This window comes from Procambarus clarkii, chromosome 17, assembly GCF_040958095.1.
Source record: "Procambarus clarkii isolate CNS0578487 chromosome 17, FALCON_Pclarkii_2.0, whole genome shotgun sequence".
NCBI classification, from domain to species: Eukaryota; Metazoa; Arthropoda; class Malacostraca; order Decapoda; family Cambaridae; genus Procambarus; species Procambarus clarkii.
In genome coordinates this window covers 42813524-42839699 of record NC_091166.1, presented here as the reverse complement: position 1 = coordinate 42839699, position 26176 = coordinate 42813524, and the positions used below count along the sequence as shown (strand labels likewise).

The window sequence follows — 26176 nt, the reverse complement described above, 5'->3', positions numbered from 1 at the left end:
AGAGTGCCGGGCTTACTGGTCTAGCAATCCCGACTAATACCTAGCAACAACGTCCAGATTCTCTATGCACTGCATAGAAGTTGCATTTGTTGGAAGTCTCTGCAAGTCCCACATGATCATGTTTAAGCAGATATCCATATATACACGCACGTGACCATGTACACACAAACGTGAATGTACACAAAAACACACATGACAGAGTCCAGTAGGCTCAGAAATCTGTACACCAGTTGATTGACAGTTGAGAGGAGGGACCAAAGAGCCCGAGCTCAACCCCCCCCCCCGCAAGCATAACTATGTATGTAAGTACACACACACACACACACACACACACACACACACACACACACACACACACACACATGCAAAATTCTCTCCCTGTGATGCTCTACGTCGGTGGTCCATTAACGCCCACGTCCCCTCACCCCCTCATCCCCCCCACTCACCCCAATCCCCCCTTTCTGGTGATCACCCCCCCCCCCCTTCCCTCATGCCCGGCTCTTCTGCAACAAATCATCTGCAGGGCGTCGTGTTGCACAGCCTTGGTAGTCCGTCTTGCTACCATGACGAAGTGAGGGCGGTGGTGGCTACTGGGACTTACCTACCAGTGACAACAGGCAAGTGAGGTCTGGCTCTTTATGCCTCGCCTTCTACCCTAACGTGTCTCTTGCGTTTCAAATGTGCAATTCCGCCTTTCGAATTGTGTCGATTTTTTCCCTGAAAGTTGTGGATGGAAGCGGCCTTTAAGACTATTCTCAGTGCTGAATATCCATCTTGAAAGAATACTTATTGACTTCAAAATGCCGTTCGCATATTTGCGAGCCTTCCGTATGGTCCTGAGCTAAACCTTTTCTTATGTTCTTCTGGTGTAAGCGCTGGAGTGATATGCAATCCCAAATATTTTTCTCTTTATGATTCCTGTAGCTGTATTCCCTTTACGGTGTAGAGTCCTTTTGGTCTCGTATATCCCTTTCCTATCTCCATAACCTTACACTTGCTGGGGTTAAATTCTAACAGCCATTTGTTCTGCCCATTCCTGTAGTTTGGAAGATCTCCAGCCTCGAATGTTTAATTAAATATTCCAGTCTTGGGTTGACAAAGAACACTGCAGCCTCCTTCAGCAGCCACGGTGGTGTCAAGTCAGGTTGTACTGATTTCCTTGCTGCTAACATCTCCACCTGCTTCTCCGTCTTCTTTACTATCATTTAATGTGCTGTTAGATCTCCTGGAACTTCTTGGATAATACAAATCACTAATTTAACTTTAAAGATGGTAACAGTGCTAAAGAACGAGGATCAAGGAGGGTCGAGGGATTTATGGGAGGGAGGAAAAGAGAGGAAAAGGAGGGATGGATATGGGAGGGATGAGAGGGAAGGATCAAGTGAGAGAGAGGAGGGGGAGGTCAGCCTTGCCAGATTCAAGCCAGCGACCACTAACACCATGCATATACCCCCTTCATTACAGCTTGCCCTCTTATTATTGTAATATCTCTTAACTGCTCTCACCCTCTTTTCTGACCCCATGTTCTCCTGGTGCACCTCTTGTCCTATAGTCAGACCTCCTCTTCCTCTTATCTTGCCCCTCTCTAACATTTCCGTCTGCCATCCTGTTCCTCTCATCTCCCCCCCCCCCTCTCTAGACCCTTTGTCTAGACTCTTACCTGCGTCTTACTCTTCATTGCTTCTCTTGAACTTACACTTTCTTTACTCCCATCTTCCCCCTATTCTTTCCCAACTTTCGTCTTTCCTCCTGTATAACATTCACTATCACAATATTCAAACACTTCTCCCTTTCTCTAATACACATCATACACACACACACTCACTCCCTCTCCCCTTCTCTCACCCAAACATTATCCCTCCCTCCCTCCTTCTCCCCCTCTCCATACTGCTCCCTCCGAGCGCTCGGAGTCGCCCCCGGATCTTGAGCGGACCATATGCTGACAGCAATTATATCTTGCAACCTCTTCTTGCTCGGTTGTTGCACGAATCATTAGGTCTCGTGGATGAAGATGAATACGATACAAGACGCTGATAAAGGGAGGATGAGGAAGGGAGGAGGGGTGGGAGAGATAGAGAGAGAGAGAGAGAGAGAGAGAGAGAGAGAGAGAGAGAGAGAGAGAGAGAGAGAGAGAGAGAGAGAGAGAGAGAGAGAGAGAGAGAGAGAGAGAGAGAGTGACTGCTAAATATAATAACTATTGGATGGAAATTAAAAGAGAGAACAATGAGGAGGCGGAGGAATAACAAGATAACAGAGAATAAAGGAGAGGAGTAACGAATAAAATACAATAAAGGAGCGGAGTATGAAGGAGAGACAACGCTCCTACCTCGAATCCTTCTCGAAATTAATTAAAAAATATTTTTTTCGAGTTGCCACATGGAAGCATAAAAAAATTTGGTTTTATTACTGTTAGACCATAGGAGGCTGCCTTGGGCAACCATCCTATTCACAGAGAAATGATTAATCCTTAACTTAGACATGCGCAGGATTACTTAGATGTGCGCAGGATTACCCACTTAGATATACGCGGATTATTTAGATATGTGCAGGATTAATTAAATATGAGTCGGAATACTAAGATATGTGCATGATTACTTATGTAAGTGAAGGATTACTAACTTATATATGCGCAGCATTACTTACATGGATATGCGCAGGAATACTAATTTAGATTTACCCAAGAAAAATGAATGAGAATGCTATCAATATTTGAATAAAGATGTGTACAATAATACCGAGTTAATAAGACCGCACACGCGTACGCACACACACACACTCACACAGACACACAGACACACACACGCACACACACACACACACACACACACACACACACACACACACACACACACACACACACACACACACACACATGACAAACGTTTAAGGAAAATTCTAAATAATTCACAGCAAAAAGAGTGAGAAGACATATTCAGAACATTTTTGTAATATCTTAGAGTGGTACACGTGGATTGGACCAAGTCTTGCAGCAAGAGGCAGGCTGAGACCAATGCAATAGTAGCCCGCCTTTCCCACCAACCCGAGAGGGGAAGCAAAACAAGGGTGAATGGATGGAATCTTAAAAAAAATCTGTTAATTAAAAAAAAAAGTTGAAGCTGAGACCTTAGCCAAATGAAGAAAACGAGATTGTGTAGTGTTTCAGAAAGAGGAAGTTTCAGAACTTCTGAATTGATGAATTCACAACTTCTGAATTGATTGCCTGCGTGCACAACTCATACAAGGACTCCTACGGTATGTTGTTTGCTTGGGGAATTGTTCCTTACATTGTGAGTAGTCCCCCTGTCCTCAGATGGAAGGAGATGAATGAGAAAGAGATGGAAGGAGATGAATGAGAAAGGCACGAACGGGATGAGAAAGACGGGGAAGATAAAGATGGTAGTTGGTAAGATGTGGTGCATGGAGAGAACAAGAATAAAAAGCATGGCAAGCAAAATATAAAGAAACAAATATAGAGAAAAAAACATTCCTATAAAAATGTACACAAGATAATGTACTTTTCTTCATTATTACACTTTTTGTGCGATATTACAAATTATTATTATATATTCTATCTACAAAATAATTATTAGGATTTGTCTTAATAGTAAAATGGTAATTTTAGTAATAATAAAAGCAATAACACCAGCAATGACAATTAAAAATCAATATAAAAATTCATCGTCTAATTTTATCAATACAAACATCCGGCCAGTCTGCATAATGTATTAACCAGGTCGTAGATCAATAACCCTAACGATTCCAGTCATCGCTAAATGCCCAAGATGAGGAATTCCTTAGTCTCCTCAGGCTCCTCTTCCTCCTTCCTCCTCCTCCTCCCCCCCCCACTCCCATCGCTTCCTCCACCCTCTTATGCAAGTTGTCTATGCGAAATTTGAGTACCTACAAAGGCCATATCAAAATGTCATCCCGGCAATTGCAAGGCATCGGTCCCCTGCAACCCAACACCATCCGTGGAATGGTAATAATTAAGGGGCCCCATTAATAGTCTTCAGGCTGTGTCTGCTGATCTGCTGCTCCCTGCTTCTGCCTTTGTGGTTCATGCTGCTTCTACTGCTGTGGTTCATGCTGCTTCTGATGCTGTGGTTTATGCTGCTATAGCTTCTGCTTCCTTTGCTGCTGCTGCTGCTGCTAGTGCTACTGATAGGGTTCACGCAGCTGCCCCGCTCCTGTGGTTCCCAACGCCACTGCTTCTCTTGCTCCCGATTCTGCAGCTGTGTTAGTTGCTGGGACTGTTGTTGTAGCATCTGATGCTTCTATTATTGCAGCCTATGCTGCCCATGGTGATTTTGCCTTGATTGTGATGACAATGATGATAATTCTGTGGTTTATTTTGCTGTTACCATTGCAGCTGTTGTCTTTGCTATGATTCAAGTTTCGTGGCTGCTGTTGTTGTTGCTGCTGCTGCTGCTGATGATGATATGGCTGTTGATTATAATGATCGTTGATGGTTGAGGGGTAATCATTTGCAGGTCATACCAGCGGGCGCTTGGTTTACCAACGCCGTGACTGCAGCTTCGACTGTCGCTCCCAATTCTGTGCTTTCTGCTCTTGTTTGCTGGTGCTTCGATTACTAATTGGTGCTTCATGTTGCTTCTGTTGTGTCTGATTGTCCTGCTCCTGTGGCTCCTGCTGTTTCTCCTGTGTCTACTCCTGCTAATGCTACGTCTGTACCACATCAACAAATGCTTCTGAAGCAATTACTGGTTTTGCATCTTCTGTTTGGCCGACCGCTAGCAACCGCCACAAATGATTGCAATACGCCTTCAGTGTTGCCCGGAGGGAGAGAGGTTCCTCCTTTTCTGATTCACACTAAGGAGAGATCCCGTCAAGGAGCGTTGGAGCCATAAAAGCAAGAGTAACAAGAATGCGTGACGCCTGGTCGATTCAGCCCGGCTGTGTCATAATTATAAGGCCAGCAGGGGCGGGAATTCGACGGGTCTGGCGATTCATGCCACAGAACATTGTAGAATGTAGATTGGATCAAATGTACTCTTTCTCTTGTAATTAGTATACCTAAAGTACCTACTAGTAGGCGCCGAGGATTAGCGAAGATGCCAGGTCCTCAAGTACCACCATTAGGCGCCGAGGATTAACGAGCATGCCAGATCCTCATGTACCACTGGACGCTGAGGATTAACAAGCATACTGGCTCCTTCAGTACCACTGCGATCTCAGGATTAATGGGGATTTGGGTAGCGAACCACTTGGGGAGGAGAAGAGGGGGAGGACTGATGGATTGTTTCGGGACTGGTACATGGACAGTGCTCTAACAAAGTGGGAGGATAGTGGATAGACGGATGGGTGGGTGAGGTAGACAAATGGAAGGGCGTTCAAATGGGTAGAAGGATGGGTCATGAGACTGACAAATAGTTGGGAAATAGATAAAGTAGGGAAGGGTGCAATCAAATGGATGTATAGTGGATGGATGAAAAGGGAAAATAGTCAAGTGGATGGGTAGTAGATAAATGTAATATGTGAAAAGCTCTTAAATAAATAGTAAGTGATGTTCAACTGTATTAAGCTGGGTAACTGAAAATGAGACCACATAAATAGATGACGTAACTGTGGTAAATTGGGACGTGTTGTGGTGAGTTGAGGAGTGTTGTGGTGAGTTGGGGACGTGGTAATATAATTGTATTTGTAGTTACCTGAGGGTTTTGAAATATGATGTGCTGGAGTGTGGTTTTGTGGTAATTTAGGATAAGGTATGGTGATGGGATGGTTGTGGTATTATGTTTGGCAAAGCATGCTGTTGGAATGGGGTGTTGTGGAGGATCGGGGAGCGGTATGTTGGTGGGACGGTGAATGTTATGTAATACTAGGTGAGGGGGGGGGGGGGAGGAGTTATGTGTGGGTTGGGGTGCTGGGTGACTCTTTCTCTCTCTCTCTCTCTCTCTCTCTCTCTCTCTCTCTCTCTCTCTCTCTCTCTCTCTCTCTCTCTCTCTCTCTCTCTCTCTCTCTCTCTCTCTCTCTCTCTACAGCACTTACAGAGTAAAACAATTATGTTTAAATCTATATAAATCAAAGAAAGTAATTACCCTCACAACATAGGTCGTAGGCCTAATAGCCCGGGTTCGATTCCCGGCGGAGGCGGAAACAGATGGGTAGAGTTTCTTTCACCCTGATGCCCCTGTTACCTAGCAGTACATAGGTACCTGTACAGCTGCTACGGGCTGCTTCCTGGGGATGTGTGTGCTTACGTTAAGAGATAAATATATGTGGTAGATATAATAGAGAAAAAATAGATTGATTAAAAAGATGGGATCCAAGAGCTACATAGCTCGATTCTACAGACGCAAGTAGTAAATACAAATAGTAAACACACGCACACAAACTGTGCCCCATTCATTAGTAAGATCATTCTACCTTTGATATTCGTTACAACATTACTCTCAGGCTCGGCAACACGGTGCCATTGATTGTTTTGTCAATAGCCATTACTCCAGCCAACTAAACTAAATTTACGCCTCTCGTAAACTTGGCAAACACTCTGCTGACAGCTTCAGCGCCTGGTGATGATGGGTCAGCTTGGAAAACTTAACAGGAGACAAACCTCAAGGCATTATACGCGAAAACTCTCAGCTTACTTCATACAGTCTTTTTCTCCCCCGCTACTTTTCTCACTTCATTAGCCTTCCTTGTCACACCTTCTCTCCCCCGGTCGGAGAGGGGACAGCACGCGGGACTTGTGATCCTGTGGTCCTGGGTTCGATCCCAGGCGCCGGCGAGAAACAATGGGCAGAGTTTCTTTCACCCTATGCCCCTGTTACCTAGCAGTAAAATAGGTACCTGGGTGTTAGTCAGCTGTCACGGGCTGCTTCCTGGGGGTGGAGGCCTGGTCGAGGACCGGGCCGCGGGGACACTAAAGCCCTGAAATCATCTCAAGATAACCTCAAGATAACCCCTAACCTCTTTTAACCTTTCCTCACTCCCCCTACTTCATCCTTCTTTGTATCCTCTTCATGTTTCCATGTCCATTCCCCCCTTTCCTTCGGTTCTTCTGCATTTCCTTCCACATCTCTCCCCCTCAAGAGTTTAAGTGGAAGATAAGGAAGGAAGAAGAAGAGAATTGGTACCATGTAAGCCAAGGGGTGAGACCTGGTAACGCAGGTTCAAACCCTAGTCGGGTCATGGAGTTCTTAGTGACCGCCACCACAACCATCACCATTGTCCATCGTCGTGTGTGTGTGTGTGTGTGTGTGTGTGTGTGTGTGTGTGTGTGTGTGTGTGTGTGTGTGTGTGTGTGTGTGTGTGTGTGTGTGTGTGTGTGTGTGTGTGTGTGTGTGTGTGTGTGTGTGTGTGTGTGTGTAAAAACTACCAGAGAGCACTGCGTGAGGGAGAATTGAATTAGACTAGCATGGCGCGTCTCGTGCAGGCCGGCCTTGCATTAACATATAACCATTGATTCACAGAGGTCGGGGATGGTTGACTTGTTGCTCGACTCGTTCCTCTACAGTCCTCCTCGGCTCTTGATCTGCCTCACACTGAATGCTTCGTACTATCTATACGTATATAACGTTATTAATCAACGAAATAAAACCATTCACAACGAAGAAAATCACAGAGTTGTTCAATTAATACGCTCTTTCGTCCGGTGCGCACGCAGCCTCCATGTTGGCACAATAGACGCCGAGGCAGTAATAGGCGAACAAAAGACGACACAACGGATCCGATCGCCTTACCCCCGCCGCCGCTCAGATACACGAGCCAATCAAAGCCATCCAGTCGCCTTCCCGTCGACGCTCAGCTGTCGGATCGTGTTGCCCGGCTTGTAGGAGCCAAAGTAACGCAGCTAATGGGTTCACAGTAAGAATGTACTTTATGGATGCCGCAGACATTAATAAAAATTTAAATGTTTTTTGTGTTAGTGAGGAATTATGAGCAAAATATCTCCTTCAAATATTGTGTTACAGGCGCAAGGTAACTCTGAATATAAATTACAACTGTGCAATATTAAACGGCAAATTATTCTTCAATACAAAACAGAACTCAATAAATTATAATCTAATAAAACTGGATTAGAAATTAACAAGACAGACAGATAGATATTTCACATGCCACAGCAAGTTTCCAGTTCACCCAAGTTATCAATGTAAAGCAGACATGCATTACATTTTGTCTCTGGGGTCTGAAGTGTAATTATAGCACGGAAGTCTGGTGGACTTGAGTCGTCAAAACCAAGGAAGTGAACCATAATAGAAACAGATTTGTAATTTGTCAATGTCATTATCAAGTTCCATTGTTGGGAGAGGTGGCCCTCCATGTAGGCCGTCGCGCTCCACCTACTCACCCATACTGATTTCCTTTCTTTACAAAAATCTATTACACAACCATGTGTTTTGGTAGCCCTTCAATACTGGATATATGCAGACTGCGGGGCAGGTGAGAGCCTCCAGAGGGGAGGGAGGGGAAGGGTATTGTATCAGTAGCAGGGTAGAGAGAGATGTGGAGGCGACTCTCACGAGACGAAGGGCAAATGGAGAGACACCAGGGATCATGAAGAGGAGGAGGAACAAGGGAAGGAAAGGAGGGGCAGAAGAAGAGAAGGATAAGCATGGGAAGGGAATATCTGAATAGCATAGGAAAGAGACAAGGAGGCAAATCTCACGATATTTAGATCAGGCGAAAGCCTGAAGGTAAAGAAATGGACATGGGAGACAGGGGGAACGGGATTGTCTCAGTAGCAGGTCAGAAAGATGAGGAGGCAAGTCTCACTTCTTTAAGGATTTACGTTGAGAAAGGACTCACGCAGAACCTACACTCAACATGCAAACTCCTGACCTTCTACAATACATTTTATCAGGTTAGGAATATATCTGAATGCATCATAGCATATACAACAGATCGGTGAGTATATAAGATCAAATCAGCATAAGAGGTAGGTGTATGCAAAACTGGGAGTGAGAGAGAAGGGCGTAAGCGGAGTGTGGCCAACAGGTACAGAACAAACAGAGTGACTCAATACCCCTAGAGGTTGCCAGCTAATGTGATGTATCTCCACACTCCCTGGCTACATAATTACCTTTGTTCTTCTGTCTTGACGCCTGTGTCGTCTTCGCCTGCTGAGACATTACCCCTATTCTTGCTTCCTCTCTCACCTCCCATTCCTAAGATTAATCTTTGTCTTTACATAAAGATCTCTCTCTTGCTTTGGATGTTTTTCGTGTATCGTGTAACTCAGGAGAGTGATTTGTTGACTTTACTGGTGATCGCCACTGAGACTATGTTTAACTTTTTGTCTGTTGTCGCTATGGTGCCAAGTCACACAGCAGCACTAATATGTTTCAAATACATTGTTAACGAAAAGATTTACATACGCAAGTCCTAGAGCGAGAGAAAGGGAGGGAGGAAGCAGCAATCATAATTCAGGTAGAGAGATCCTGGAGGTTGACACACAAATTATCGTTCAATCGTTCCCATCAAACACTGGGATTCGGCGGTTAATTTGCATACTGAGGTGCAGAGTGCTGGAGGCTGTGGAATTGATACGTTCCACCTGACGATGCTGTTGTTGTCGCTCCTCACGAACCATTCAAATATCTGATAATTGTTCTGCGATATCTTGCTTTTGTGAATTTTGTTGCTATTATATTTGCCTACAAGCGTACCATCACCTAAAAATTGTACATGGAATCAGAGATTAAGATCATTTATATATTCCATATATCTTCTGTTCTATTGAATGTGATAAGAAATAAAAATCTGAGGGTTAACGTTTAATAAATTCCCCGACAGTGATTTCTAAAAATTTCCCAACCAGTTCAATAGACCATCTGATGAAGCGAAGACTATTATTGATGGTGTTCATAATGAGCCGACAAAAGCCCACGTGGGTCCACTCTGCAGATGCACTGGTGCTGAACCATTGCTAATGGGGCCTCTATTGATTACAAGATTGTAGGCGGCAGCAGCCGTAAAAGTAGAGTGGGCCAATAGCCTGCCAAAGATAAGTAAAATAGAAGTCGGTCCTGCAAGTCATTGGTGTTAATTCGAATCAGCTGGGAGGAACCTTTCCATCCAGGTGGGGGTCTTAAGGAATGGTGATTTCTCAATTAAGGGCGCTGAAACATCTTTAAAACTTTCTCCATTCACACACGGCACAAACGAAGCGGGAATCATTATCACACATGACAGGAAGTATCGTATCTTCACGCAATCTATAGTTACAACTCCAGTCACCGTATTCGTTCATCCCTCAACTCCCCTCCCCCCTAAACGCAACGGTGCACCGACCCCCTCCCCCTTTCACCCCCATAACCCTTAAGACGAGCCGCCGGACTCCATGACGAGCGCCTCCATTTCCCCCTTTGTTAGACGCCGATCAAGGACAATGATTCGCGGGATGTATTGTGTAGAAGGCCCTGTTTACCCAACACCAGTAGCGTCGCGCATCAATGGCTTCCTGATGGACTTGGTCGGCTCGCTGAATATTAAGCAGGACCTCCCCCGTGGCCGCCGAAGGACGAGAAAGGTAGTTGAGGGAATAGAGATAGAGGAGGAGGACGCGTCCCACCGGCCTGCTAGCTGATGCAGACGGGACGAGGCTGCTCACAACACGGTATGGAAGGCTGTAAGGTCACAGGACACGAGAGTAGAGGCCGCGGGGCGCGACATGATAAGAATGTATCGGAGGAAGAAGATATGATTAGGCAACAGGGATGGTACAGATACACACAGACGGGAGTCACTTTGTAGTTAAAGGTAGATGAGGGGTGAGATACCACATATTCGGACGAGAGAAGCTTTGGATTACACTGTTGGGACCAGGGAGAAGAATAGGTTAAGACACTGAGACCACTGGTGTATAATATTGGGGCGCGGAGGAAGGGACATGGAAAACTATAAGACGAAGGTGGGCAAGTTAATGAGGAACAAGAGTCCTCAGCCAATTAGAATACATCATATAATTCGGTTTAAAATCAACCAAACTTGTAATTCATTGTTGCTCTGAAAGAAGCAAGAAGAAATATGTTGAAAACATATTTATTAAATACATTAAGGCCTAGACTACTGATGAAAACACATTATAATATATATTTTATTATTGCTTATTAAAGCCAATTTTTCACTTTGAATTACAGTGTAACTTTTTTCTATTTATTATTAGTTTCTGATTGCTTATGCCTCCAAAGTATATAAAATAACTGTTATTCGCATCAAATTTTGTTTTGACCTTTGACTCGCCTTAAGACGTCTTGAAGGTACTTGAAGGTTGCCAACTTACGAAACAATGTATCACAGCTCCACATAAAGAGCAGACAGCCTGAGACCAGGAGACATGGCAGGAAGTGCAAAACAGACCCATTAAAAAGCATAGGTGCAATACGCTAAAATGAAACTCTTATAAATTTCAAAGCCCCAAGAGTGCACAACCAGCCCGCTACATAAGGGTGTACATAACTCGCCGGCCTCTTACGGTGTTAAAGAGAGAACTCGATAAAACCTTCCAAATGATACCTGATCAACCAGGCTGTGATTCATTCGTCAGGCTACAGACAGCCGCGTCGAACAGCCTCGTTGATCAGACCACCAACCAGGAGCTCTAGTCAAAGAGACAAGGCCGCGGGTACATTGATCCTTAGAATCACCGCAAGGTAATCGAAACGTAAAGTAGGTAAGTAAGCCTTCAGGTACCTTCAAGATGGCTTCCCTAAGCTGTCTCAGACAAAGATTAAGGCAAAATTTAAGGGAAATCACAACCATTTTCTATACTTCAGAGGCTTCAGCAATCAGAAAATATAACTTACTATACTTACATACCTTTAATACCCTTAAATATCCTTAGTACCCTTACATACCCTTAGTACCCTTATATACTCTTAGTACTCTTACATACCCTTAGTACCCTTACATACCTTGAGAAATCATGGCAAGGTAACCCAGGAATAACAACTGTTACGTTGTCTTATATATATTTAAAAACCACTGGAATATATTTTATGCTATGCTGTTATATTCTAGTCAAAATATTAATATATACTATTATGAAATGTTGATCTTTTGACGTGTTAGATATTAAAGTTTTGTAACTAAATCACACACTCATACAGGATGTCCATCTTCAACACTATATCAACATAAACACTATTGCTACTACTTATATCATTATCTTCTCCACCAATACCATACCACATCCAATAGATTAACACACCACAACCACTATCAGTACCATTACCCCCCCCCCCTCCCAACCAATACCACAGCCACCATCACTACCATTACTCCCCACCAATACCACAACCACCATCACTACCATTATTTCCTCCCCCTTACCAATACCACTTCCACCACCACCACAACTCACAGCTGAATGCTTCTTCTCCCCCAGGAATATACGGGACGGCCGGCTGGGGCCAGAGGGTCTCTCTATGCCCCCAAGATCGCTGGAGACCCTGCTAGCGGACAGATCTAAGGCCGAGCACGATCTCAAAATTCCTGCATCGGAGTTCGGTAAGCAGTTTCACGATGTCTATGGTGAGTACTCAAAATTTATCACTTATTATCTCTGTGTTTTGATTTGTTTTTTGGCTGCTAGGTAATTGGATACCTTTTTTTCTTAGTTACTATTTCCTCCTATATGGTAACTGGGAGGACTAGAGAAATAGGACTTCAAAATAGTGTAATCACATGCTTTTTTTTTTGCTTGTTAGATTGTGAACTGAGTTGAAGTTACTGTATTCTGACGTTCAAGTTTCATCCGCTAGGAGTTAATGCTTCTAGATTTTCTAGTACTAGCAATGGATGCACGCCAACACTATTATGCTTGACATATTTATGTCGTCAACATGTTGACGACACGCTATTTCTTATGCTATATCATTGTTGATAAAATGTGCAACAATATTTTTAAATAAATAAATGTGGTGATTTGGTAGGCTGGAGCCTACCAGCTGCCCGCCAGGCGGTGCCATCACACTGCTGGTAACCACCTGGATCCCTTTTTTGCAGGACCACTGCCCCCGATGAGCCATGCCCACCTACACCCACCCCTGAGACCACACCTACCCCCGCCCCTCGCTCCTCCCCCAATGGCCTCGCCTCTCCAGCCCCTGGCACCGCACCCCCCGCCTGGCACCCCGCTCCATCACCTGCTGGGGGAGGAATGGCGACGATCGCTGGAAAGATCAGCACAGGAACGTCACCACCTCACCTCAGGTCAGCACCTTGTCAGCCACACTCTTGTATCGCATATTATACATCAGAAATATATCACAAATACATCAGTTTCCAATTCCGGTAAAGTTGACATCACTGTATCACCCACAGGTCAAATGTCACCGGACAGCGGAGGAGTCCAGATGGAACGTTCGGACTCTAGGGATTCTCCTCTGGGGGACATCAACATGAAGAGTCCTTCCTCGCTCGTCAATGGCTTCCCGCACGAAACCAAAAGTCCTTTCCAGTCGAGGGACGACCGTTCGCCATTTAAGGAGGAAATCCCTTCACTGGCCTTCAAATTTGAGGACCGAATTACTGGAGAGTCTCTTATCCCTAAGGGCGACCCTATGGAAGCCCGGTTGCAGGAAATACTAAGGTGGGTGTTTGTATGGTGTGTGTGTGTGTGTGTGTGTGTGTGTGTGTGTGTGTGTGTGTGTGTGTGTGTGTGTGTGTGTGTGTGTGTGTGTGTGTGTGTGTGTGTGTGTGTGTGTGCGTGTAAATTATTCATATAATGACTCTACAATCCACTAGAAAAACCTAAAAGACAAGCACAACAAAAATTAACAGTCAGATATATTCAATCTCAAACATTTGGACACTTTCAATTAAGCTTACACCAGCTAAGTGAGTATCATGGACGGAGATCGGTGTCCCAGCTGACCCCAGCCACCTCTCACCTACAGGTTCAACATGGAGAAGTTCTGCCAGCAGAACCTCGACACACTCACTCTCGCCCGACGAGTGCGTGAACTCCTCTCTATCCACAACATTGGACAGAGACTTTTCGCGAAATACGTCCTTGGGCTTTCGCAAGTAAGTTTGGCTGTGATCAATCCACCAATTCCTAACGTTTTTGTTTTCTGTTTTTTGATAAGCTTATTTCAACGGATTCAGATATTATTTAAAGAGAAACGTTTCTAAATGTCAAAATTTTGCTCATATCGGTAATAGTCAGATGAAAAGTTGATAACTAATCTAACATACTATTTTTTTATGTAATATGAGAAGTTTAGCTAGTATATATTTATTATATAATCACAGTACTTACAAAGAACATTAATTATTGCAGATTTCTTCCCGTGTCCCACCTTTATTTTTGTATTTTCTCCTCATCCATTTTGTCAATTATTTTTATCTCAACTTTCCTTTTCATCCTTCATCAATAAATTTCTAAAAATATCTGAAATCCCTAATACCCTTCTATTTTCTATGTGATATTTTTCATTAAGATTCTTATTTTTTCTTTAATTCCAGTAGTTAGTGTCTGATTCCTTGCTATATTGTTAATGGTTGTTTGGTGCATCTGCAGGGGACGGTGTCGGAGCTCTTGTCGAAGCCGAAGTGTTGGGACAAACTGACGGAGAAAGGCAGAGACTCCTACCGCAAGATGCACGCCTGGGCCACCGACGACAACGCTGTGTTCCTCCTCAAGTCTCTCATCCCCAAGAAAGGTGAGTACCGAAAAGCCTTGTGGGGGAAAAGGGGAAGTGGGGGAAAGGGTGGGTGGGAGATATTCCCCATCCAGTCTATCAGTATAGCTTCGACGGTGGGTCGTGGAGGACAACACCGGCGGGTATTAGGGGGACGTGGCCAGAGTTCCATGAACAAAATTGTATCCAAATTCCTTAGCAGAGGCGTAGGTGGCTCTTTATGAGTCGTGTTCCGGGCTCTCATTAATGGCTGAACACTGGCGGTAGAGAGACAAGTAACTGGTGGTTTTTAAGCCAATATATGAAAGATGGTGAAGGGTAGACACTTGCCTCTTTAATAGGAATATCTAAGACTTGCGGAAGAGTCTGCACATGGGTTAATTGTGGCCATTTCAAAAGTTTTAACATGGATTCTTGCGAGGGTTTATGTGGTTATAATTCCACACACACACACACACACGCTTCTGAAGGGAGTTTTGCCCAGCAACTGTAAGATGGTGAATGTGGCATCAATATACAAGAAAGGAAATAGGGAGGAGGCACTTAAATACAGACCGGTATCACTGACCAGCATCCACTGCAAAGTATTCGAAAGAATAATAAGTATAAGACTAAACGCCTAGAGAGGATTAGGTATGTAAACAAACACCAACATAGCTTGAGCAAAGATCAATCATGCCTAATGACCCTAATGGTAACGAAAATAAGGCAGGACCAAGAAGGTTAGACAGACTGATATTTCTGAACTGCCAAAAAGCCTTTGACACAGTACCCCACAAGAGACGTGAGTAAGTGGAAGTGCACGGTCATGAGCAACAGAGTAACTAACAGACAGGAGTCAGTGTCTCAGAAGTAGAGTGGCTCATCGATCTAACTACAAGAGCTGAATCTTATATGTCGATGTTTGCAGACGATGCAAACTTAATGAGAAGAGTCGAGACATATCAGGACTGTAAAATTCTCCAAGATGACATAGATAAAACTGCAGAGTTGGTTTGAGACATGGCTTCTGGAGTTCAACACCAGCAAGTGTAATATATTGGAAATGGGAACAGGTCAAAGGAGACCAGGAGGACGGCACACAATGAAGAGAAATGACCTCCATAGAACGATTAGAGAAAAAGACCTGGGAGTGGACACCAAACCTAACTCCGGCAGCACATATAAATAGGATAACATCAGCAGCATATTCCACACTCAGAAAAGTCAGAACATCATTCAGGAATCTAAATAAGGAACCATTTTGGTTACTGTACACCACCTACGTGAGACCATTTCTAAATTATGCCGCCCCCCATTATCGAGCACCTAACTCAGAAAGTACAGAAGGAAACTTGAAAATGTAGAGGTTTGCAATGAGGCTTGTACTAGAATTGCAAAACATAATTACTAGAATTGCAAGGCATGAGGGTATGAAAAAAACTGAAAGATCTTAAGTATAAAATATTTAAGGAAATTGACAGAGTGCAAAAAGGAGAGAAGTACACAATAAATACCAATAAGACAACAGGACAAAGAAGGAAGCTTGAGACTCAAATGAGCCAGATACATGTTTAGCGTAAGAGTAGAGAGAAAAAGGAATAAACTAAATGAGCAGATTGCAGAAGCAAACTTCATTTATATTTCTATAAGTAGATATGATAGAACAATGGATTAGTAATCAGTACATTAGACAACCGGCTGCTGGTTCAAGAGCTGTATAGGGTTCAAGAGCTGTAGTTCGATCACGCAGGCACAAATAGGGTGAGTAAAAACACACACACACACACACGCACACACACACACACACACACACACTCACCTGTGAATGAACTGTGAATTAGACACTTCACAGCTTCATGTTGATAAATGTACCTTAAAAACGCTGGGGGAAATCTGATCGTCCACATTCACTGCCAAATTTTATGAGACCCGATTAGGAATTATAAATAAAGACTTAATTAATGAAGCCGAGGCTCGCACTGGACAAAATGACAATTAATAAGTCTGAAGCTGTAGGAGTGGACCTACTACCGCACATCAATTAAACCTTACTGTTCCAACTGCTATCTGCCATTTCTTCCTGTGCTCCAATCGTCATACGCTGTTTTCCCTATTTGATTTATTAAATATATTTAGTTATGCACACCTCTTAAATAGCTGGGCAGCTCAGGGGTTAAGAACTAACAGACTATCAATTCCCGAAGCGAATGAGACAAAGCTGCACAGGCAACAAACATGGGGTTAAAGACACGCTTGTTGCAGGATTTCCACGTCATTGCAACTTGGTCGCCTCATTTGTCTAATCCAAAACTTGGCCAGATGACCCAAATTACAGGGCAGGAGGAAAATATGTTACATTAACATACTTGACCCTGCAGGTTGCCACGTTGCTATGGTACGTCGATTTTTTGTTTAATAATTATTTCTTGTTTACACCTTCTTGTATGTGTCGTGTATTACTAAGAAATTGATACTTCTCGGTGTATTTAGGTCCACGAGCTAACAACGGTTCGTTAGTGGTAGCGTGAGACTGGGAGCTTTAGAACACGTGGAATTTTAAGCTGCATCGACGCTCACAGTTGCGACAGGTCTTTACGTGCAATATACCGCCCTCTGGTGATTTTTTTTCTCTTGGCTTCGATCACTTTCCATAAGCCGGATGACGAAGATATCGACATATGCGTGCACGCACGCACGCGCACTGCAGCAATAATTACAGCACGCGTAGGTGTATATAATTACTGAGTACACCCATACACAGAGTTCCATTTGTGCATTAATAAGAGAGTGTATGGAGGTCGTATGAATATTCAGGGCGCCAATACAGACCCGCATCAGACTGTAAACTTCAAGAAAACCCTTGGAAATAAATCATCGTTTGCAATTTTTGCCCCGAAGTTCAACATGCACGCGAGACAAGCCTTATGACAGAGACAGATTAGAGTCAAAGTTGCGTGAGATGTAATGAATGTTGCAATTTAAGGAGTCGGGCTTGTCAGCAAGGCTTGAAAACACCCTCTTTCATTACCCTGATTGTAAAGCGTTGTCTGCCAATTCCTTTGATGCCGCACACGATCAAACAAACGCAACCAAAATGTCGGCCCAAATGCAAAACGACATTTGTTAATACCTCTGATCTCTTTGGCAGCTGAATCTATAATTATACACCTTGGTGTTTAGGCCTCTAAGCCTTAGTCTAAATTTTGACAAGTAGATAGACGGAGTAGGAGGTTGGGTTGGGTTGGGTGAGGGGTTGGGTTGGGTTGGGTTGGGTTGGGTTGGATAGAGGGGTGGTAAGAGGGGATATCAGGAGCCGCTTTCCAGCACTGAAGTGACACACTAGACCTGTACCTAATAATTTTCACGGAGTCCCCGGTCATTGGTCGCCGTTTTCGGTTGGGTCAGTCCACACCTGTAAGGCAGGACGGGCTCAGTCTTGCTGTCAGGTGTGTTTGTTTACGGGTTGGGGTGGCATTACTCATGCCCCAGGGTACACATAACAAATTTCATAATTGTAAGGTTGCGGTTACCTGCGCCATTCGGCTGTATGGTTTATGAGAGTCGAGTCCGCACAAGAAGCAGTTAGAAGTATTTTTATGGACTTGCAATATGTGATTCAATGCACAAAGTATGCAAAGTAGGGCTCGAAAATTGTTGTATGATTTTTTCACATGCATATTGCATGAGCCGTCGACAAACTTATAGACTTATTACCATACAAGGCAAGGAAATTAGCACGTAAAATAAATAACTATATTAAAAGTCTTAAAACAAGAGTCTTCATTAGTTGTGTGTACTCGGCGGCCGGTAACAAGAGGACATAAAAAGGCAGAGCTGGAGGCGAACGAACTGAGACCACCATTCACCCACAACATGCCCGGCGCCGCTGACCAATGGCTCACGATTAGTCTGGATTTCGCACATCATCAGCGACATCTCTCTCTTGCCAATTAACGAGTCGTTGTTCCGATCCGGTAATCTGATTTGAATTTCCCGCCGTGATGATGGTGGTGTGTTGGACTAGGAGGAGGAGAAGGAGTTGGGGGCCAAAGCTTCCCTTGTTTATACAACCGACCACTCCACAATACCGTCTGTTGCTTTTTTTGCTCCCAAGCGCTGTTTGTCTTCCCTCTCTCAACCATGTTTTTGGAGCCAAGTTAAGATCAGTCGAACGCTTGCTCAATCAACTTTATTGCTAAAAAAATATCAAAGAAAATAGTAATTTAAATAAGAGAAAGTGTTGACCATCACAAGTTTAGCCCAATTACGAATGCGCTGTATAATTAGGGTTAATGAATGAAGCCTTCAGTGTTTACATACAAATGAACCGATACGTGACGAAGTGTACGTTAGGGTCTCTCGTTCCTCTTTTTATGTAACTTGATTTTTAATGCATCATCAAAGCCGCCATTATGAACAACTTGTCCGAGTTTGTGGAAAAAAGGCTTACGTCTTTATGTAAAAGGCTTACAGTATTTTTTTTTACTAATTATAGCCTTCCTGACATGGTCTAACGACAGCCATACATCATCTTATTATTAACCCAACCTAAACACTCTTTAGCGCCATGCTCCGCTCATTTACATATGGGTAATAATGAGCTAATAATTGCTGTGCTTACCAACCTGCTCCCCCTCTTGCCCCTCCAACTCCTGTCGCTCTACAGTACTCCCAATCCCCCTCTCCTTCCCCCTCACTCTCTCCTCCCCTACCATTCACCCACTCATCCCTTTCCTACCCCATTGCCCTCTTCTCCCACCCCATCCCCTTTCCTCCCTATGGCCGTATACCCTAAGGATAACGATCTGCAGAGATCAGCGAGCATAAGTACTAATATTGTAGTTACGTCAGGAGACGAGGTAGGCAAAGAATTCTTCAGCATGGTCAAACATTACCATGAGATTACCTCGAGGTGGTTCCGTGGATCAATATTGCGTAGACATAATGCGTAGTGCAGGTGGTGACAGGTATATACATACTCACTTAGTTGTGCTTGCGGGGGTTGAGCTCTAGTTCTTTGGTCCCGCCTCTCAACTGTCAATCAACTGGTGTACAGATTCCTGAACCTACTGGGCTCTATCATATCTACATTTGAAACTGTGTATGGAGTCAGCCTTCAACACATCATCAGCCATACGTGTTGGCCTGGGGGGTGAAGGTTCTCCAGGGCGCTTAGAAAGTTCCCCAGGGCGCTTAAAAGGTTCTCCAGGGAGCTTAAAATGTTCTCCAAGACACTTAGAGTTAAGGAGGGGGGGGGGGGGAATTTGGCGTCGATGCGTGTAGGTGAGGCGAGTATGGATACGAAGGTAAGCATTTTAGTTGTGAAGGGATAGAGGGGGAAGGCGTGTGTAGGCGGGAATGCTGAGGAGAGTCAAGCATGAATTGAGGTGAAGGTACCCCCAGCAAGGCGAGAGTTGGAGGTACTAGGGGGGAAGTGGGGAATGAGCATGACTCTGGGGCGTATGGGCCGGAAGTTGGCCAAACAAAGGTGGCCACCCCACGGCCGCCTCCAACGGCGAAACGTAAAAGAGTTCTCAATTTCCTGTTGGGTGATTTGTGAATGTTCAGCTTCATCATAACTGATTACCACAAAAGGGTGGAAGGAGCGATGTGGGGGGAGTGGTGGATGTGGAATTGGGGCGGAGTGGTGGAAGTGGGTGAGGTGGATTCGTGGGAGGGGGATGGTAATTGAAATGGTGGATGAGGGGGTGGGGTTGCGTAGTTGGCGAAGTGTATCGAAATTGTTGTGGTAGGTATGGAGGGAATTATAGTGTATTGTACCATATGGATTAACCATAGAGGATGAAACATCTTAGTCTATCTCATATCCTTTGACAAGAAGAGGAAGCTACAAATCACATCCAATTCCCCGTCAGGTCTTCAAAACGCGCAATTCCCCACCACTTCTGAAAAGTGGTGTTCCAAGTAGATGGGGCGAGTGTAGTGAGTGGAGATAGAAGTGAGGATGGCTGGTGAGTGTTCATGTTGAGATAGACATATAGTGGACTGTCCTGAGGGGGGCGAGGGAGGGTAGTGGGAGGTAGTGATGAAGGTAGTCGTGTAACACGTAGGCAAAAAAGCAATTGGCAGCTACAGTTGAGGGCAGTGGGTAGAAGGGCGGGGTAGAAAGGCAGAATGTGGCGACAAAGGGAAGGAAGAGGGACTGTATTGAGGGGGTGAGGGGGGGGGGAAAGAAGTGGTAGTAGGTATAGGAAGATAGCAGTGACTACGAGGGTAAACTTCCTGTACCTGGCTGTGTTTTTATACTTCTTGATGTTTCAAGTTGTCCGTCATGCGTGCTCCTAAATGTTGTGGTGCTATGACAAGCATTTCTTGCAGTACCCTCCACATGCTGACCACCCGGACTTAATAATGTTTCCCTCGTCCACCCTTGTCCAAATGTATCTCGATTTAAAGTGGCTGTCATTATCCATCTATTTCCTTCTGTATGTAGTGATCATATTCTCTCTTTTTCATTCTCTCGTTTAACGTTTAGACCTCGAGTTCCTACGACCTGTCGTCGTAGCTTAAACCTTTCAATTCTTACAATAGTCTTGTTCCATACTTCTGTGGAGGTGGAGGGAGAGGAGTGGTTTAGGGGTAGAGGAGCAGTGGTTGGTAGAGGTAGAGTGTTGAGTGTAAGTATAGTGGTGGTGAACAGTGTCGTGGGCGGAAGGGCGGCGAGTGGAAGAGAACTGAGTGAAGGGTGGAGGGGTAGTGGATAAGAAAGGGGTAGAGGAGAAGGATACATTGTGGATGGAGGAGCATGAGGAGGGTAGAGAGAGAGAGGGAGGGAGAGAGCTTTAGTGGGTGCAAGAGAGACAGTTAAACTAACAGTATAAACGGTAATGTTGTTAGTGTGTGCAGGAGGCATCAGAACACACACACGCACATCAATTATATCAGTTCACTTTTTACACCAAAGTTCACTCGTTTCATTTCACTGTCTGGACAACTAAAATTAAAACAGAGTGAATCGGGCAATGCCTATCCGATCCGGGAAATTAAAACAAAATACAACGTTTACGTTTGAAAAATGTGCAAACATATTTTATAAGGTTACAAATATCAGGAGACTCTGTGCTTAGTGAGACAAAGGGAAGGGAGAGTGTTGATAAGCACCTAGAGAGGAATTTTATTGTAATTTCGTGTCCCCTGGTTTGCACTGGAGAGAGAGAGAGAGAGAGAGAGAGAGAGAGAGAGAGAGAGAGAGAGAGAGAGAGAGAGAGAGAGAGAGAGAGAGAGAGAGAGAGAGAGAGAGAGAGAGATCAGTCTCTAGATTCAGGTTTCAAATAAGCTGATGTAAGATAACAGCTTTTAGCTCGTAGTATTCATATAAGGAGATCAATGGTAATCTATTATACCTTAGTGGGTGATTTGTGAATGTTAGCTTGATCATAACTGATTACCACAAGGGGGTGGGAGGAATATTGTGGGGCAGAGTGATGGGACTTTCTCTTATCTAAATAAAGTACTAACATTTTGTATAAACTCTATTCACAGGTGGGTGTATTATTAATATACAACCATGTGTGAATAAAGTTGTTAAATACAGCAATTTACCAATGAGATCAAACAGTAAGTAATTTTCTTCTTAATAGGTTAGGCTAAGCCTATACTGACTGCTCTACTTCAACGCTGACTTAAATGACCAGTTTGTATAGCAGTCTTGTCAACGTGTGGTTTTCTTTCTTCGCACTTCATCAGTTCTGCAAGCGCAAGTTTTGGTCTTCCTAGTTTATCACGTTTTTTTTCGATTTTAAGATTACTTCAAGTCGATTTCTTTACAATCGACTTGATAATGGTCCAGAACGGATCGAAACGTCGTCGTCTTTTCATCTTTTTTATTTCATCTTGATAACGTTTCAATCTCTCTTGATCATCTTTTGATCACCCTGTGTTCCTTCATCTAGGTATAATCTCTGTGGTCCACGCAGCTCTGTCCTCTTCCCTCCCCCCATTTGTCTCCGTCTCCACCGGGGATCGAACCCGGAACCTCAGGACTACGAATCCGAAGCGCTGTCCACCCAGCTGTCAGGCGCCCTCTGTCCTCTTCGGACTGCTTTTTCCTATGGGGCGTGAAGATGTAAACCGGTCTCCATGGCACAAGATAAAGAGTGTTCTTGCGAATTCAAAAAGAGAAGCAGAACAGAGGGCTCATGGCCAAATGTTCAGATATATTAGGTCCTTAACTCTCCCCGCATAGCTTAGTATTCCTACTTTTTTTATCTTTATTTAATAAAATACAATAACAATCATATATACATAAATTTTACAAGGCAATACTACATTACATTTACAGTAGTATAATTCTCAGTAAACAAGTGTTTCATTATCACAGAACATGAACTTTAAACCCCTAAATGTTATACTTATTTTTCTTTAAATGATTTACAATACTGGAGATTATATTTACATTAATTTACAGGGTTCACTCTGGATTATCATCCTAGGCTAGTATTACTCTCCCAGTTTACTGTTGTCTTCCCATTTGTTCGCCAAATATTTCCAATGTTATAAGTAAATTTAAACGAAGTTATGAAAGATGACAAAAAATGGGAGGACCATTGTTTTCCACAGAGTCGTGTGTAAATCTTGGCAGGTAGAAGGTCGCCGCTCATCACGACCACTTTGATGGGTCGTGTTTGATGGCTGCTGATGAGTTTCTCGGGTTTGTGGGAGGAAAACTGGCCTTCCAATGACCTCCCTGATATGACTTTGTAGTCGGTCTGTCAGCGACACGGATGACGCTACTGCCAATAATTATAGTTTTGGGCCTCAAGTAATCCGTATAGAGTATTCATCATGGCCAATTCTCCCCAAAATAACACGCCATTTAAGCTTCGTCAGTAGTCGTGGCCTGCATCACCCGCCAGATGTCACTGCTGTCATTCGATAGCGAGAGAAAATAATCCTTTGCACACGAGAAATTAAATACAAATAACAATTGATTCCCTCGCTATAAATCATTCCATAATTTCCGACCTGAACTGATAAACCCCGGCATTCAACGCCGTTAAATGACACCCCGACCAATATTAAATGTTGCAAATTGTAATCGAATGCAGTAAGAGCGGCAAATAACACTGTGCAACCCAATACTCTAAAACGCAGTCCCAATCAAACTAATGGCATTGCAAATAAAATCCATAATAGCGGCTAGTGGCAGTCAGCGGCTTTTAATTCGCGCGGGCATGCTTGAATGTAAACTAACATGCACTATCAACCAGTCTTTGTTGTTTGGTGTTGGGCTCAAGAATGCGGTGAGGGGCTCAAGAATGCGGTGAGGGGCTCAAGAATGCGGTGAGGGGCTCAAGAATGCGGTGAGGGGCTCAAGAATGCGGTGAGGGGCTCAAGAATGCGGTGAGGGGCTCAAGAATGCGGTGAAGGGCTCAAGAATGCGGTGAGGGGCTCAAGAATGCGGTGAAGGGCTCAAGAATGCGGCGAGGGGCTCAAGAATGCGGTGAGGGGCTCAAGAATGCGGTGAAGGGCTCAAGAATGCGGTGAAGGGCTCAAGAATGGGGTGCTAGGTCCAATAGTGGTGTGCAGGGCTCAAGCTGTTGATAACCAGAGGGGTTCGGCAACACTTACCACTACGGGCTCACCATAGCCCGTGCTACATGGACATTTCTTGTTAGTCGGTCTCCTCTCTTCCGTTGTAATTTACAGCGTTGCCATAAACTACAAGTCTTTCCGTTGCCATAAACTACAGCTTTTCCCGTTGTCATAAACTACAACTCATCCCGTTGCCATAAACTACGACTCATCCCGTTGCCATAAACTACGACTCATCCCGTTGCCATAAACTAGAAGTCTTCCCGTTGCCATAAACTACAGCTTTTCCCGTTGTCATAAACTACAACTCATCCCGTTGCCATAAACTACGACTCATCCCGTTGCCATAAACTACAAGTCTTCCCGTTGCCATAAATTACGACTCATTCCGTTGCCATAAACTACGACTCATCCCGTTGCCATAAACTACAAGTCTTCTCGTTGCCATAAACAATAGCTCTTCCCGTTGCCATAAACTACACCTCATCCCGTTGCCATAAACTACGACTCATCCCGTTGCCATAAACTACGACTCATCCCGTTGCCATAAACTAGAACTCTTCCCGTTGCCATAAACTACAGCTCTTCCCGTTGCCATAAACTACGACTCATCCCGTTGCCATAAACTACGACTCATCCCGTTGCCATAAACTACGACTCATCCCGTTGCCATAAACTACGACTCATCCCGTTGCCATAAACTACGACTCATCCCGTTGCCATAAACTACGACTCATCCCGTTGCCATAAACTACGACTCATCCCGTTGCCATAAACTACGACTCATCCCGTTGCCATAAACTACGACTCATCCCGTTGCCATACACATCCCGCGCTTGATCGGTCTCTGTAAGATTATCTTTAATTTATCTGCCTATTTGTCATGGCGTGTGAGGAAATTAATATATATTTTATTTTATTTAGCAGCTTACTGCAGAGTTTTATTTTCTGATTTACTGCAATGATGCCGTTGTCGATTGTGGATTAAAAGGGTTGTTGTTGTTTAAGATTCGCTACTCAGAACAATAAGTTCCAGTAGCACGGGCTATGGTGAGCCCGTAAGATTAAAAGGGATTTGAGCGGCGTTGTATACCTCTGGAGGTTGGGAAGACGAACCATTCACTCTGCTGCTTGACTGTCGCGGGTTAGGGAGATTTGGCTTTCTTCAGCCACCAATGGGGGGATTAGCGTACATCTTTGCTCGTGTAGCTGAGAAGGTCAAGTCAATTTAAGCGGCTAAGATGTTTGTGATTGAAGTATCTAAGATGGTCGTTCTCTAAGTGATAAAGTTGTCTTAAAAGTGATTATGTTGGTTGTTAATTGCTTAGAGACAAACATCTTTGTCATACTAGAAGTTTATTTGAAGTGGCAAAGATGTTAACCTTTTAACTAAAGATGTTTGTCTTTTAAGGAGTAAAGATGCTTCTCATTTAAGTGACATATGCTTGTTTATTTTACATCTTTATTATTTTCTTTATATCTCTTACATATAAATTATAATGCAAATCTCAGCATTTGAAGTTATAGCTGCGCTCTTCTGTCCTTCTCTAACCGTAAAAGTTTACATGAAAATATTAAAAAACTAAATTGAATTTTAAACACTAAAATATATTCTAAAGTTTATTTGTAATTGTTAGGCTAAGAAGGATGTGGTACGCAGTATTATTCTGTTTTGTTTTCCAAAGCCAGCAAACAGAATGATGATGTTGAACTCTTAATATAGATCACTCTTAAAGTCAGGAGTAATATTGATCGCTCCTCTTATCCAAGTCAAATGAGAAGTGGGATAAAGTTCTTCAGGGCTATAGGGTCGCTGTCATGGTATCTCTGGAGGTAATTACCTCCACGGCCAGGTCTCCGACAAGGTTCCATAGTTGCACGTCTGGTCAGACAAGCTGTTGTTGCTTGCAGCTTGCAATATGATGTGGGCATTGCGGACCCGATACGACTAAGTTTTGTGATGCGGAATCTGTATCTAATATCTCTACTACTCTTACAGTCCATCATTGCTAAATAAGATGAATTTTAAT

General features: G+C 43.8%; 1 protein-coding gene across 13 annotated transcripts in view; it reads left to right on the top strand.

Moving 5' to 3' along the window:
• LOC123772554 (homeobox protein, cut) overlaps window positions 1-26176 on the top strand; it is a 589385-nt gene that overhangs the window by 414807 nt on the left and 148402 nt on the right. For all 13 annotated transcript variants that reach the window (XM_069325906.1, XM_069325910.1, XM_069325908.1 and 10 more), the window contains 5 exons: window positions 12350-12495; window positions 12970-13176; window positions 13288-13555; window positions 13863-13992; window positions 14489-14630. In XM_069325906.1, coding sequence (XP_069182007.1) covers window positions 12350-12495; window positions 12970-13176; window positions 13288-13555; window positions 13863-13992; window positions 14489-14630 — 893 coding nt within the window. The remainder of the gene's footprint in view (window positions 1-12349; window positions 12496-12969; window positions 13177-13287; window positions 13556-13862; window positions 13993-14488; window positions 14631-26176) is intronic.